Here is a 15,947-nt window from a genome sequence, read left to right on the forward strand (position 1 = left end):
TTGCTTCAGGCATTGACACCACTGGTCTCTGGGTCCAGAGAAATCAAAGACAAGTTCCTGGGGTTATGGAAATGGAACAGAAATGCTGAGGCATCTTTATCCATCCTCAGGCTGGAGTACCATGACAGAATACTGGGTGAGTCTTTGCCTAAGGTTACCTTCTTGGTTTTTTAAAAAAAGGAATCAGAATGATACAGACAATTTTTAGATGTCTATCAAAAATTTGAGACAAGCATAATGATACACTCCTGTAACAGCAACACTAGAAAGACTGAGACAAGATAATTGTTCAAGGCTAGCCTGGGTTACATAGAGAAGACTGTCTCAAAATAAGGAAACAAAAGAAAACAAACAAAAATTCTTATTCTTTAGCCTCCATGTTTGCCAGCATTGTGACTCCAACAGTGTCACTAATGTTGGTAAAATTTGTATTTCTTGCTTTTGATGCATTGCCATGTTTCAAATATTGGCATATGTTTTCTTTAACAATAACTTTAAATTCCTGATTAACAGTTTCCCTTCTGTACCCATCCTATAGGCTCTTGATTCTGTCACATATTATATGTACATATGTCAGCTTCAGTCATGGCATGCCAGTGCATGTGGAGAACTCTGAACCACTAAGTGTAGCAGTTACCATTACCATCTTGAGAATTCCTGCTATAAAGCATCCAGGCTGTGAACTAGTATATCCTGAAACAGCTCACATCTTTAAGCATCAAAGAGCAATAATCTGTATTTCTTACTTTGTTTGCTTAAATTTAGAAAATCAGATAAATCGATGTACTCTTCCTAAGGATTGGGGGCTGGACCCATATATGTTATCACTATTACATTAATTTTCTAGCATTTCAAAACATAAATCTTCTCTTCACTGACAGTCCACTTCAGCAAAATGAATCTATTATAAAATATTAGAAGGTGATTTTTCAAATATGATTTAAGGTTTAGAAGAGAGAAGAGATGACTACAAAAAAAGTGGTGGCCAGGAAGGCAAATATTAGACAAACAAACAAACAAAATTAATATTTTCCATCACGACTTGGGGTAAACTGATAAGGATTTTTACAGACTCCAATCACTAACTGAATTCTTAAGTGTTATTGTGACTATGGTAATGAATGCTGATGTGCTTGTTTTTAATGTCTGGAGCATTATTCACTCTGTTCAGATACTTAGGATGGTATCGTCATTCCTAGAATGCAGGAAAAGAACAGATGAAAAGTAGTAAGTGACTGTTAAAGTCATTTAGCCACCTGAACACAAACATGGAAAAAAAATCAGGTTAACATATGTCACATATGAGATCATCAGGACATAGCCATTAATATAATCCCCTGAGCTTAGCAGGAAGGAGAGCAGTGAACAGAGACATTCCAAGTACTCAGAACACACACAAACCCATGTAGCCACTGAAGCATCCATATTCCTTTCATTCTCAAAGAGGTGCCCAAAGCTTACCCTAAATCCCTGAAAAAAAAAAAAATGAGAATGGAGCTCCTGAACATGAGTAACCTACGAGATCTAAGTTCTGGAATCAGCTTGGACTGATGTAGAAGAGAGCAGCCTGCTTGAAAAAAACAGGTTAAAAAAAACAAACAAAAACAAAAACAAAAACAAAACAGGAGAATAGGCTGTAAAGCAAAGAGACACAATTGCTGTTCACAAGGCCCTGCAGAGGAAAATGCCACCACGATATCTGCCCACCCCAATGTGTCCCAAGCTACTGTGCCGCATGCAGTCAGTACTGTGGGCCCATAACTCATAAACTGTATTCATCTCATGGCAGCACCTAACGCCTCATCAATCCCCTTCTTCCACCTGCATCATCATCCCCTAGTCCAGAGCTGCTCCGTGCTCCCTCAGATGCCCAGAGGTCATTCACTGGGGTCACAGATGCCCTGAGTCATCCACTGGGATCACAGCTAATCTCTTCTATAGGAAGCACCATAGGGTTCCCCTAGCTGCAATTTGGTGGATACATGAATGTTTCAGTATACCTTTTGGTGATTCACTTTTAACTGCTGGGCCTTGTCTGGGAAGTTTATTCAGTTTGTCTTGACATTGAGGACTACCTTAAATAATATCTAGTGAACATTTATATGGAGTGAAATTACAGAAAGGTTATTTTAAATGTTTTTAAATATTGAGATGTAGAAACTGAAGATACAAAACTTTGAAGCCAAATGCAAATATAGAAACTGTTATGCTAATCAAGATGCAAATAAGGAAATACTGTTGAACAAAGGAGGAGAGATGTAAAAGCTAAAGTTACTAGATCTCAAAGATGTCACAAGTGTTGACCAGCAAGTTTCTGTGTCTGTGTGTGATGTGGAAAAGGCAGACAGGTTAAGAATGGGCCTCAGGCTTTGGAAATTGGGTGGAAAATATGATGTAATAGAATTAGAAACAAAGGGAGAAATTATGGGTGAGGAAAGAGAATTTGGTGATTCAACTATGCTGAAAAGTAAGAAGGATAATGCAGCAATGCAGACACCCACAGACAGACAGACAGACACACACACACATACACATTTAAACAAGTCAGTTTTGCTAATGTACAGTTGACAAACTCCTTTAAAACTTTAAATTTATTGCCAAAATCTCATTTAGAATGGCAAACAAAATAGACATCAGAAGTGGTAGAGGAGAGGAAACAGGATGTGAGTCTCTGAAAGAATTCACCTAACAGGAGATCAAAGCAGATGCTGAGACTTGGGGCCAAACTTTAGGCAGAGCTCAGGGAGTCTTATGGAGAAAGAGAGGGGTAGGATTCGAAGGACATGGAGGGGACAGGAGCCCCAAAAACAGAGCAACAAAACTAAAAGCTCTAAGCCCAGGGGGTCCTGCAGAGACTGATGCACCAACCAAGGACAATGCATGGAGAGTACCTAAAAGCCCTGCTTAGATGTGGCCAATTGGCAGCTCAGTCTCCACGTGGATCTCTGAGTGAGGGGAGCAGAGGCTGCCTCTATCATGAATTCAGTTAATTGCTCTCTGATCACTCACTCCTGATGAAGTAGCTTTGCCAGGCCACAGAGCACTAGGATCCAAGCAGTCCTGATGAGACTTAACAATTGCAGATGGCAATAGTGGAGAACTCCCCATTTCAGTGGATTAGTGGAAGGGGATGAAGGGAAGAGGGAGAGAGAGTAGGACTGGGGGAGTTGAGGGGCTTCAATCAGAATATATAATGAATAAATTGTGAAGAAAAAACAAAACTTAAAAAAAACATTTAGATTTGTATAACAGTTCCTGAATACCTATCAGAGATCACAAATCATGCAGTCTACAGGAAAAGCAGGGAGTTTCAGGAACCTAATCTGCAACAGGACATGTGTCCACCACTGCTTCTTTAACACCAGAAAATGCTATTATTCAAAATGTTCTGTTCAAATCCATGTCTAACATTATTGATGCTTTCTTTAAAATGTATTTGCATCCTGTATACAAGGAAGAAAGAAATGGTTTTGAAGTTTATTAAGAAAACAATTTTTCTCTTCATGACTGTGCTTGGCATTCTGGGGAACATGTCTGTTTCCGTGAATTACATGTTCAGTTGGTGGGGAGGCTCTGAGAAGAAACCCATACACCTTATTCTCACTCACTTGCTCTTTACAAATATCATGATCCTTCTTGCAAAAGGATTGCCAAAGACAATTGCTGCTTTTGGGTTGAGAACCTTCCTAGATGACATGGGCTTTAAGATCATCGTTTACCTGGAGAGGGTGGCCCGTGGCCTCTCCATCTGCACCACCAGTCTCCTCACTGTGGTCCAGGCCATCATCATCAGTCCCAGAGCATCTGGGTGGAGGACGCTCACTCCAAAGTCTGCCTGGCACATCCTTCCATTCTTCTCAGTCTTTTGGATACTCAATTGTTTAATAGGTTTCGACGTAATCCATTCCACCACAAATACAAGAATGAATGAATCACAGCTTATGAGTGATGACAGCTATTGTTATTTTATTCTACCAAGTCAGAAAATTAAATGGATTTTTCTCCCTGTCATGGTCCTGAGAGATGCAGTGTTTCAGGGTGTAATGGGAGGGGCCAGTGGCTACATGGTATTTCTTCTCCACAAGCATCACCAGCATGTCCTATACCTTCAGAACTCCAAGCTTCTCTACAGAACTCCCCCTGAGCTGAGAGCTGCTCAAAGTGTCCTCTTTCTAATGCTCTGTTTTGTTTTCTTTTATTGGACAGATTGTGTCTGTTCTTTATTTTTAATTCTCTCTTCAGGGGACAATACTTCCACAGTAAATACTCTCTGAGAACTTCTGACCCTTGGTTATGCAACTTTTAGTCCCCTTGTGCTGATTCACAGGGATGGGCTTCTGGTGGAGTGTTGGCATGCTCAGTGGCAGAAATTGAGAAAATGTCTGTCTCGTTTATATGTTCAATGAGTGAGAAAAAAATTCTCAGTTCTGCAATGTTGTGGGTAAGACAAAATCCCAACAGAGGTTTAAGCATGTGTTTATTCTCAAGCAATAATCTTGGTGACTCAAGTCTTGCACTGAGAATATTCTTAGCAAATTACAATAATATAGAAGCTTCATTCTATTGGCCATTCTTTTCATAGGTCTTTATTTTTACACTTTATCAATTTACCATGTATGAATACTTTGCATGCATTTATGATTGTGTAGCACGTGCACACATGAGGCCTATAGAGTATCTGGGAGAGATCATCAAATGCCTTGTGACCAGCTAGATTTGAGAGAGAGTTCTGAACCAATATGTAGTTGCTGTGAAGTGAATCTGGGTCCTCTGGAAGTCCTGCTCTTAATAGCTGATCCATCTCTCCAATAGTGACAAAATCAGTTTAACTAGATTTGTAAAATGGTTTTGATACTACCATGACATAAAGTATTCAAATTAATTTCATAAAAATTCATACTGATATAATCATATTAGTCTCAATTTTTTCTTATTTTGTATCTCACATTGTGCTTGCTGAATGTTAGTACCTTGAGGCTATTTCAGGCTACTTCCAAGTGTCTTTAAGTATCCATTTAAAGACAAAAGTTTACAGAATTATGAAAACTGGAGCCCAATACAACAGTTGCAGAAAATAAATGCACTGAAACACTTCAAATACACTGTAAACTTTCATTTTCTATCTATCTATAGTTCTATGTTGGTTTTAAAATGTGGATTTGTCTTTTTCAAGGTGAATCATTGAGTGTGACTGAAGCAGAGCAAGGCTCCTGTGCAGCTGCCCCTTGTAAACTCCAGGGTGTTCTCCAGGACACCATCCAGCTATTTATCAACAAGGAGCTGCAGAAAGATCTGATTCTACATTCATTTAAATGCAGGATTTGAGTCCATACAATAAGATATGGCCAGGAGTCTAAGAACCTAATGGACACATTCAGAAAACTACTTATTGATAGAATCATTGAACATGAAATATTGTCAGTGTAGTATGGTTAGAGATAGCTTCATTTTTTTAAAATTACCTTTCATATCTTCCTGGAACCATTGTAAATATTTTGGGTGCATCCTGGATCTACTCTGCAATAATGAATAGGTATTTATTTTTTGATTGGCTGCACTGTATATAAAAACATTTAAGTGGTGTGTGTTGTACTGTGTTTTAGCTTACTAATTAGCTTGATTTTCCAATATGAAGATTTATTTTATTTGTATGTATATGTCTTTGTGACTGTATGCCACATTTGTACAGGTGCCCTCACAGGACAGAAGAGTGTACTGGGTCCCTGGAAGCTAGAGCTTCAGGCTGTCATGAGTCCTATAATGTAGATGTTGGGTAAGGAACCAGGGTCCTCTGCAAGAGGAGCAAGTCTCTTCACCATCAGTCCACCTTCTTGTCTTTCTGATATAAATGTGACTTCTTTGTAGATAACCTCATCACTCACATTATTCTCACTGTTCTTATGATGGAGCCTTTTTCTAAGCAGCTCGCATAAAGAACCAGACAAACCCAGTACCTTCTAATTCGGTCTGTATAATTTAACTCAAGAAGTGATGCCAGAACACGGAGAAGTACTGAAGAAATATGTGTTTTATCTAAATGATGAAGAGGTTGTACCTCATCAAGAATAGACAGGGAATCACCCCAGATGCCCCTCAACTGAAGAATGGATGCAGAAATTGTGGTACATCTACACAATGGAATATTACTCAGCAATGAAAAATAAGGAAATCATGAAATTTGCAGGTAAATGGTGGGACCTGGAAAGGATCATCCTGAGTGAGCAGTCCCAGAAGCAGAAAGACACACACGGTATATACTCATGCATATAGACATGTAATAGAGGATAAATGTAGATTTTAGCTCTCTCTAAAATCTGTACATCTAAAGAAACTAATCAAGAGAGAGCACCCTGACTAAAATGCTCAATCCCCATCCCAAAAGGCAAAGAGGAAGGACATCAGAAGGAGAAAACAGGAAACAAGCTAGAAACCCACCATGGAGGGCCTCTGAAAGGTTCTGCCCTGCAGGCTCTCAAAGCAGATGCTGAGACTTATGGCCAATTCTTGGGCAGTGTGCATGGAATCTTATGCAAGAAGTGGGAAATAGTAAGATCTGGAAAGACAGGAACTCCACAAGGAGAGCAACAGAACCAGAAATTTGAACACAGGGGTCTTCCCAGAGACTCATACTCCAACCAAGTACCAGGCATGGAAATAACCTAGAACCTCTGCACAGATGTACCCCATGGCAGTTTAGTATCCAAGTGGGTTACATAGTAATGGGAAGAAGGACTGCCTCTGACATAATCTGATTGGTCTGCTCATTGATCACCTCCCCCTGAGTGGGGAGCAGCCTAACCAGGCCACAGAAGATGCCAATGCAGCTACTCCTGATGTGATCTGATAGACTAAGATCAGAAGGAAGGAGAGGAGGACTTCCCCTATCAGTGGACTTGGGAAGGGGCATGTGTGAAGAAGGGGGTGGAAGAGTGTGATTAGGAGAGATGGAGGGAGGGATTTATGGGGGGATATGAACTGAATAAAGTGCAATTAATAAAAATAAAGAAATTTTAAAAAAGAATAGACAGGGAGCTGGAGAGATGACACAGTAAATTAGCACTATTTTAAATTTCTGCTGAAAAGTCAGAGAATGTTGGAAGAATAAGGCAAAAATCATGATTACAGCATAAAGTAAAATTTTAAGAGACAATGGAAATAGTCATGAATCTAAATAGTGTAGAGGATAGTGAAAGCAACCTGGAAAGGGGACTCAACTATGCCCTCAGGAAACACACAAGGTATTTGACAGTCGGATTAGCATAAACATTGCCTCAAACTTTACCATTTTCTCATGTTGGATACATTGTGTTTCAGTAGCATGGCCCTTAGGACATTATGCTAAATTAAATAAATCAGCTGAATGTAGACAAATACTACGTAACTTTACTAATAAGTGGAATGTAAATACAGAAGAAACTAGAGCCTTCAAAGTGTGCTATGCAGCCTTCAGCCCTCAGAAACTTCTCCTGTGCACTCTGCTTTTGCATGTGTCCTCCATATAATCAGAAACATGAAGCTGTGGCTATTCAGAATTTTTCAGCCTTCACCCTGAAATTTATCTTGTCATGTTTTTTTCCTAGGAAGGCATTAAAAAAATCTGCTCAAACCAAATAGTGTAAAAAGTGTACATAGAATTTGTTCTATTCATTTTGAGCTGAATGAATCGGTTTCCTTGAATATGTTGGGTACACCAGAGCCTCTCAGAGCAGTTATGCTAGGCTCCTGTCGATAAACAGCAAAATAACTTTAATAATGTCCCATGGGATGGGTCTCAAGTAGGGCCAGTCTTTGGTTGGCCATTCCCTCAAACTTTGCTCCATCTTTGTCCTTTGAAATCTTGTATGCAGAACAAGTTTGGAGTCAAAGGTTTTGTGTGTAGGTTGATGTCCTTATTCCTCCACTGGAAGTTCCTGCCTGCCTATAGGAGTTGGCCACTTCAGACTCCATATCCCATAATGATAGAACTGTCAAATAGGGTGATACCCATAGACATCCTGGGTTTTCCCCTATCCCATGTTTCTGGAAAATCCCAGAGATGCTCCCATCTCTGATGTCCAATCTCTCATTCAGCTGTCTCTCCTAGATATCTCTTCTCCACACTTGGTGCCTTCCCCATCCCCTCTCCTAGCCAGGTCCCACCCTGAATCAATCTCCAATGCCTTATTTATTTCCCCTTCTGACTGGGATTCAAGCATCCTCCCTTAAGCCCTTCTTGTAACTTAGCTTCTTTGGGTCTGTGGATTGTAGCATGGTTATTCTGTACATTATGGCTGATATCTGTTTGTGAGTATTAACCATGCATGGCTTTTTGGGTTTGGGTTACCTAACTCAGGATAATCTTTTCTCATTCCATCCATTTTCCTACAAATTTCAAGATGTCCTTGTTTTTAATAGATGAGTAGTATTCTATTGGTTAATGTGCCACATATTCTTTATCCCTTTTTCAGATGAGGGACATATAGGTTGTTTCCAGTTTTAGGCTATTAAGAATAAAGCTGCTATGAACATAGAAGAGAAAGTGTCTTGGTGGTATGGTGGAACACCTTTTTGGGTGTTTGTCTAGGAGCCGTATAGATGGGTCTTGAGGTAGAAGTATTTCCAAATTTCTGAGAAACCACAATATTGATTTCCACAGTGGCTGTACAAGTTTGTAAGCCTGACAGTAATGGAGGGGTGTTTCTCTTTCTCCACAACCTTCCCAGTATATGTTGTTGCTTGAGTTTGTGATCATAGCTATCCTGTCTGTTTTAACATGGAACCTCAGGGTGATTTTGATTTGCATTTCCCTGATGACTAAGGACACTGAACATTTCTAAGTGTTTCTCAGCCATTCAAGACTCCTCGGTTGAGAATTCTCTGTTTAGCTCTGTATCCCATTGTTTTTCTTATCACTTACATTTTATTAACTCTGTATCCCAGCTGTATCCCAATCCCTCATTCCCTTCCAATCCCAACCTCCCTCCCTCATCTTCACTCTGCCCCTTTCCCAGTCCACTGATGGGGGGGACCTCCTCCCCATTCATCTGATCCTGTTTTATCAGGTATCTTCAGGAATGGCTGCAAAGCCCTCTTCTGTGGCCTAACAGGACTGCTCCTCCCTTGGGGGGTGGTGAGTTCAAAGAGCCAGCCATTGAGTTCCTGTAATTGGCTTGTTTGGTTTGTTGGTATTTAACTACTTCTTGAGTTCTTTATATATTCTCGATATTAGCCCTCTGTCAGATAAAAGGTTGTGAAGATCTTTTCCTATTCGATTGGCTGCCATTTTGTCCTATTGACAGTGTCTTTTACCTTACAGAAGCTTTTAAGTTTCATGCGGTCCCATTGATTTATTGTTGATCTTAGTGCCTGAGCTATTGGTGTTCTGTTCAGGAAGTTGTCTCCTGTGCCAATGAGTTTAAGGCTATTCCCCCACTTTCTTTTTCATTAGATTTATTATATATGGTTTTTGTTGAGCTGTTTAATCCACGTGGACTTGAGTTTTGTGCAGGGTGATAAATATGGATCTATTGGCATGCTTTTTTAAATTTTTTTTACATGCAGACATCTAGTTAGACCCTCACTATTTGTTGGAGATGCTTTCTTTTTTCCATTGTATGGCTTTAGCTTCGTTGTCAAATTCACTTATCTATCAGTGTGTAGTTTATTTGTGAGTTTTCTATTTGATTTCATTGATCAGCCTGTCAGTTTTGATGTCAATACTATGCAGGTTTTTTATTGCTATTGTTCTGTAGGACTGCTTGAAATCAGGGATGGTGATATTTCCAGATTGTTGTTTTGTTTTGTTTCTTTTTGTTTTGGGTTTTTGTTTTTGTTTTGTACAGCATTATTTTAGCTCTTCAGGTTTTTTGTTTTCCTGTATGAAGTTGCAAATTGTTCTTTCAGGGTCTGCAAAGAATTGTGTTGGTTGCTGAGTAGTATTCTATTGTGTAAAAGTACCACAATTCCTGTATTCATTCCTTGGTTGGGGGAAATATAACTATTTTTATAACTTCTGGCTATTACAAATGAAGCTGCTATGAACACAGTTGAGCAAATGTCCTTGTTGAATGGTTGAGAATCTTTTGGGTATATGCCCAGGAGTGATATAGCCGAATCTTGACTTAGCACTCTTCCTAATTTTCTGAGAAAGCACCAGATTCATTTCCAAAGTGGATTTACAAGTTTACATTCCCACCAGCAGTGGAGGAGGCTTCCCCTTCCTCCACATTCTCTCCTTCATGTGTAGTCAATTGAGGTTTTTTTAATTGTTTGTTTTATTTTTGTTATTAAATTTATTTTTTAATTAACTGCAATTCATTCATTTTGTATCCCAGCTGTAGCTCCTCCCTCATCCCCTCCCAACCCCACCTTTCCTCCCTTTTCTTCTCCTATGCCCCTCCCCCAGTTCACTGATAGGGGAAGTTCTCCTCCCCTTCCATCTGACCCTAGTCTAGCAGATCTCATCAGGATTGTCTTCATTTTCTTCCTCTCTGGCTTGGTAAGACAACTCTCTCCTCAGGGGGAGGTGATCAAAGAGCAGGCCAATCAGCTAATGTCAGAGGCAGTGCCGTTACCCTTTACTAGGGAACGCTCTTGGGCACTGAGCTGCCATGGGCTGTATCTGTCACTTGAGTTTTTTATCTCAGTCATTCTGATGGATGTAACATGGTATCTCAGCTTAATTTTGATTTTCATTTCATAACTAAAGATTTTGAGCATTTCTTTAAGTGTTTCTGCACCATTCGATATTCCTCTGTTGAGAATTCTCTGTTTAGCTCTGTATCCCATTTTTCATTGGATTACTTGGTTTGTTGGTGCTTAACTTCTTGAGTTCTTTGAAACAAGGAAGTCATGAAATTTTCAGGCAAATGGTAGGAATTAAAAAAGATCATCCCCAGTGAGGTAACCCAGAAGCAGAAAGACACTTATGGTATATACTCACTTATAAGTGGTTATTAGTCATATAATATAGGATAAACATACTAAAATCTATAGTCCCAAAGAAGCTAAACAACAAGAAACCCAAGGAAGATGCTTAATCCTCATTCAGAAGGACAATCAAGATAGACAATCAAGTAGAAGACATGGACCAGGGTAGGAGCCTTCCACAAAGGGCTTCTGAAAGACTCTACCCAGCAGGGTATTGAAGCAGATACTGAGATTCATAGCTCAACTTTGGGCAGAGCTAAAGGAATATTATAGAAGAAGCAGGAGAAAGAAAGACCTGGAAGGGACAGGAGCTCCACAAGAAAACCAAAAGAACCAAAAAATCTGGGCCTGGGTTGGGGGCCTGCAGAGACTGATGAATCAGCCAAGGACCATGCATAGATTAGACCTAGACTCCCTGTTCTGATGTAGCCTCTGGGCAGCTCAGTCTCCATAGGTATCGTAGTAAGAGGAGCAGGTCCAGTATCTGGCAAGAACTCAGTCGCCTGCTCTTTGTTCAACTCCCGCTGGCAAGGTGGCCTTACTAGGTCACAGAAAAAGAGATCCAGACAGTCCTGATGAGAGCTGAGAGGATAGGGTTAGATAGTAGAGGAGGACCTCCCCTATCAGTAGACTGGGGGGCGACGGATAGGGGTTAAAGAGGGAGGTAAGGTGGGACCAGGAGAAGATGAGGGAGTTGATACAAACTGAAAAAATTGTAATAAAGAATAATAGGAGTTGGAGAGATGGCTCAGAGGTTAAGAGCATTGCTTGCTCTTCCAGGGGTCCTAAGTTCAATTGCCAGCAATCACATGGTGGCGCACAACGATCTATAATTAAAATTGGTGCCCTCTTCTGGTGTTTAGATATCCATGCAGGCAGAACATTGTATATATAATAAAACAATAAATAAATCTTTTTTTAAAGGGGGGGGAGCCTAGAATTCATTGTGACAGGAGACAATTTTGATAACAGAACACCAACAGCACAGGCTCTAAGATCAACAATCAATAAATGGGACCTCCAGAAACTGAAAACCTTCTGTAAAGCAAAGAACACTGTCATCATTACAAAATGACAGTTTACGGACTGGGAAAGGATCTTCACCAACCCTATCTATGACAGAGGGCTAATAACCAGTATATATAAAGAACTAAAGAAGTTAAAAGGCAACAAATCAAGTAATCCAATTAAAAATGGGGTACAGAGCTAAACATAGAATTCTCTGTAAAGGAATATCAATTGGCAGAGAAACACTTAAAGAAATTCTCCCTGTCCTTAATCACCAGGAAAATGAAAATCAAAACAACCCTGAGATGTCATCTTATACCCATCAGAATGGCTATGATCAAAATCTCAAGTGACAACACCCGCTGGAGATGATGTGGAGAAAGGAGAACCCTCTTCCATTGCTGGTGGGAATGTAAACTTGTACAACCACTTTGGAAATCAATCTGGTGCTTTCTCAGACAATTTAGGAATAGCACTTCCTCAAGATCCAGCTATAGAACTCCTAGGCATATAACCAAATTGTGCTCAAGTACACAACAAGGATATTTGCTCAACCATGTTCATAGCAGCTTTATTCATAATAGCAAGAACCTGGAAACAACCCTGATGTCCCTCAATGGAAAATGGATGCAGAAATTATGGTACATTTACACAATGGAATACTACCTAGCAATTAAAAACAAGGAAGTCATGAATTTTGCAGACAAATGGTGGGATCTAGAAAAGATCATCCTGAGTGAGGTATCCCAGAAGCAGAAAGACATACATGGTACATACTTACTTATGAGTGAATATTAGACACATAATATAGGATAAAGATACTAAATAACACTCTTTCTGTACACCTAGAAAGGCCAATCAAGAAGGAGGACCCTGGGTAAGATGATCAATCTTTACTCAGAAAGACAAATGGGATGAACTTTGGAAGAAGGAGAAAACAGGAAATAGGACAGAAACCTACCACAGAAGGCCTCTGAAAGACTCTACCTAGCAGGGTATGAAAGCAAATGTTGAGAGTCATAGCCAAACTTTGGGAAGAGTACAGGGAATATTAGAATAGAAGAAGGAGATAGTAGGACCTGGAGAGGACAAGAGCTCCACAGGAAGAACAATGGAACAAAAATATCTGAGCACAGGTGTCCTTTGTGAGACTGATACTCCAACCAAGGACAATTCATGGACATAACCTAGAAAAGCTGCTCAGATGTAGCCAATGGTAGCTCAGTATCCAAGTGGGTACCCTAGTAAGGGGAAAAGGGTCTGTCTGACATGAACTCAGTGGCTGACACTTTTATCACTTCCCACTGAAGGGGGAGCAGTCTTGCCAGGCCACAAAGGTGGACAATGCAGCCAGTCCTGATGAGACCTGATAAGCTAGGGTCAGATGGAAGGGTAGGAGGACCTGCCCTATCAGTGAACTTTTGGAGGGGCCTAGGAGAAGATGAGGATGGGAAGTGGTATTCAGAGGAAAATGAGGGAGGGGTCTACGTCTAAGATACAAAATGAATAAACTGTAATTAATACAAAAAACTAAAATTTAATAAAAAATACAAAAAAATAAAATAATATTTCCAAACATTATCTTGATATTTTGATGGTAATTGCACTGATGGCTATTTCTAATATGTTAATCTTACTGATCCATGAATCTAAGAGATCATTTCATCTTCTGATATATTCTTCAATTTCTTTCTTCAGAGACTTGAAGTTTTTTTGTCATACAGTTCTTTCATTTGCTTGGTTAGCATTACACCAAGATGTTTTGTATTATTTGTGGCTATTTTGAAGGGAGTCATTTCCCTAATTTCTTTCTCAACCTGTTTATCATTTGAATAAAGGAAGGCTACTGACTTTTTTTTAGTTAATTTTGTGTCCAGCCACTTTGCTGTAGGTGTGTATCAGCTATATGAGTTCTCTGGTAGAATTTTGGGAGTCACTCATGTATATTACCATATCATTTCCTAGCAGAGTTAGTTTGGCTCCTTTCTGTGTTGTATCCACTTGATCTCCTTTAGGTGTCTTATTGCACTAGCTAGAAATTCAACTGCTATGTTGAATAGATATGGAGTAGATAGCCTTGTCTTGTCCCTGATTGTAGTCGAATTGCTTAAGTTTCTCTCCATTTGATGTGATGTTGCTATTGGCTTCTGTATGTTGCCTTTATTTTGTCTAGGTATGTGTATTGTATCCCCATTCTCTCCAAGACTTTTAACATAAAGGGATATAGCATTTTTTTCAAAGGCTTTTTCATTAACTAATGAGATGACCATGTGGTGGTTCTTTTCTTTCAGTTTGTTTGTTTGGTTATTTGATGGATATTCATATCCTGAAGCCTAGGATGAATCCTACTTTACATCTTAGCACTGCTTTCATTCTGTCCCATAAATTTGGGTATGTTGTGGCTTCATTTTCATTGAATTCTAGAAAGTCTTTAATTTCTTCCCTGACCCAGTGGTCATTGAGTAGACTGCTATTCAGTTTCTATGATATTGTAGGCTTTTGATTAATTTTGGTTGAAAGTCTATTTTATTAGATATTACAAAGGCTCCTTCAGCTTGCTTCTTGGGTCTGTTTGCCTGGATAACTTTTTTCCAGCCCTTTACTCTGAGGCTATGTCCATCATTATTGCTGATGTATGTTTCTTGGATGCAGAAGAAAGGTAGATCCTGTTTTTGCATCCAGTCTGTTAGCTGTGTCTTTTTATTGGGAATTGAGTCCATTGATGTTGAGAGATATTAATGACCAATGAGTGTTAATTGGTGGTAGACTGTGTGTGTGTGTGTATTTGCTTTCCTCATTTTGGTTTTGCTGGTGTGGGGTTATTTCTTTCCCGTATTTTTTTAGATGTAGTCAACATCCTTGGTTGGGATGGAGTTTTTCTTCTAGTATCTTTTGTAAGGCAGAATATGAGGATAGATATCATTTAAATTTGTAATCAAGTTTAAATATTTTCCTTTATAAATGTTGCCAACTAGACAGGACTCCTAGTGGAGAAAGGAGAACACCAACATACCCACAGAAACTTCAACCCAAAATTTACCCTGTCTACAAAATGTACACAGATAAAAATAGAGCAAAGATGGAGGGAATGTCCAACCAATGCCTGGCCCAACCTGAGACCCACCAATGGAAGAGGCAACCCCTGACACTATTTAGAAAACTCTGCTATGCTTTCATATTGGAGCCTAGCATAGCTGTCCTCTAAGAGGCTCCACCTAGCAGTATGTCAAAATAGATACTGAGATTCACAGCCAAATGTTGGAAGAAGCATAGGGAGTATTGAGGAAGAGTGGGGTGAATGATAGAAGGAACCAAAGGGGACAGGAGCATCACATGAAGACCAACAGAGCCAACTAAGCTGGGCCCAGGGGGTCTTATAGAGAATAAAGCGCCAACCAAGGACCATGCTTGAAGTAGACCTAAGCCCCTTACACATATTTGTTCCATGGGCAGCCTGGTGTTCATGTGGGTTCCCTACTAAGATGAAAGAGGGATGTCTCTGACATGGGCTCTGGTACATGTTTTTTGATCACTCCTCCCTTGTGGGCTGCCTTGTCAGGCCACCATAGAAGATGATGTTTTTAGTCTGAATGGAACTTGATGTGCTATGGTGGGTTAGTGGGGGGGGGGTCCACTTTTCTAAAGGGTAAGGCAGAGGCATAGCAAGAAGAGGTATGGTGGGTAGGACCAAGAGGAGAAAATGGAGGGGGTTATAGTTGGGGTGTAAAGTAAATAACTATATAAATTAATTTAGAAAAAGCATTGCCATGGTCATGGTGTCTCCTCACAGTAATAAAACCCTAGGACAATGTGTACTACAAAAATTCAACAGAAATTACCATAATTCTACATAGTTTTTCTTGATCATATGAAATAACTTTTAAAGGATCATATACTGATCTGATCAGAGTTGAAGAATTTGGGTGATTTTAAACTCACATTTTAGGGAAACAAAGTAAGTATAAAACTATTATGATCCCAAACCTCATTCAGAAAGGCAAATGGTATAAAGATTGGAAGAGGGAAAAAAT

The 15,947-nt window shown here is 39.7% G+C and overlaps 1 protein-coding gene across 1 annotated transcript; it reads left to right on the plus strand.

Annotated features, from left to right (window-relative positions):
* The first annotated feature begins 3,464 nt into the window (after window positions 1-3,464).
* Window positions 3,465-4,274, plus strand: LOC110539555 (vomeronasal type-1 receptor 4-like). Its single transcript, XM_021626405.1, has one exon. The coding sequence runs from the start codon at window positions 3,465-3,467 to the stop codon at window positions 4,272-4,274; it is 810 nt and encodes a 269-aa protein (XP_021482080.1).
* Window positions 4,275-15,947: the final 11,673 nt, after the last annotated feature.

This window comes from Meriones unguiculatus, chromosome 19 (assembly GCF_030254825.1).
Source record: "Meriones unguiculatus strain TT.TT164.6M chromosome 19, Bangor_MerUng_6.1, whole genome shotgun sequence".
NCBI lineage: Eukaryota > Metazoa > Chordata > Mammalia > Rodentia > Muridae > Meriones > Meriones unguiculatus.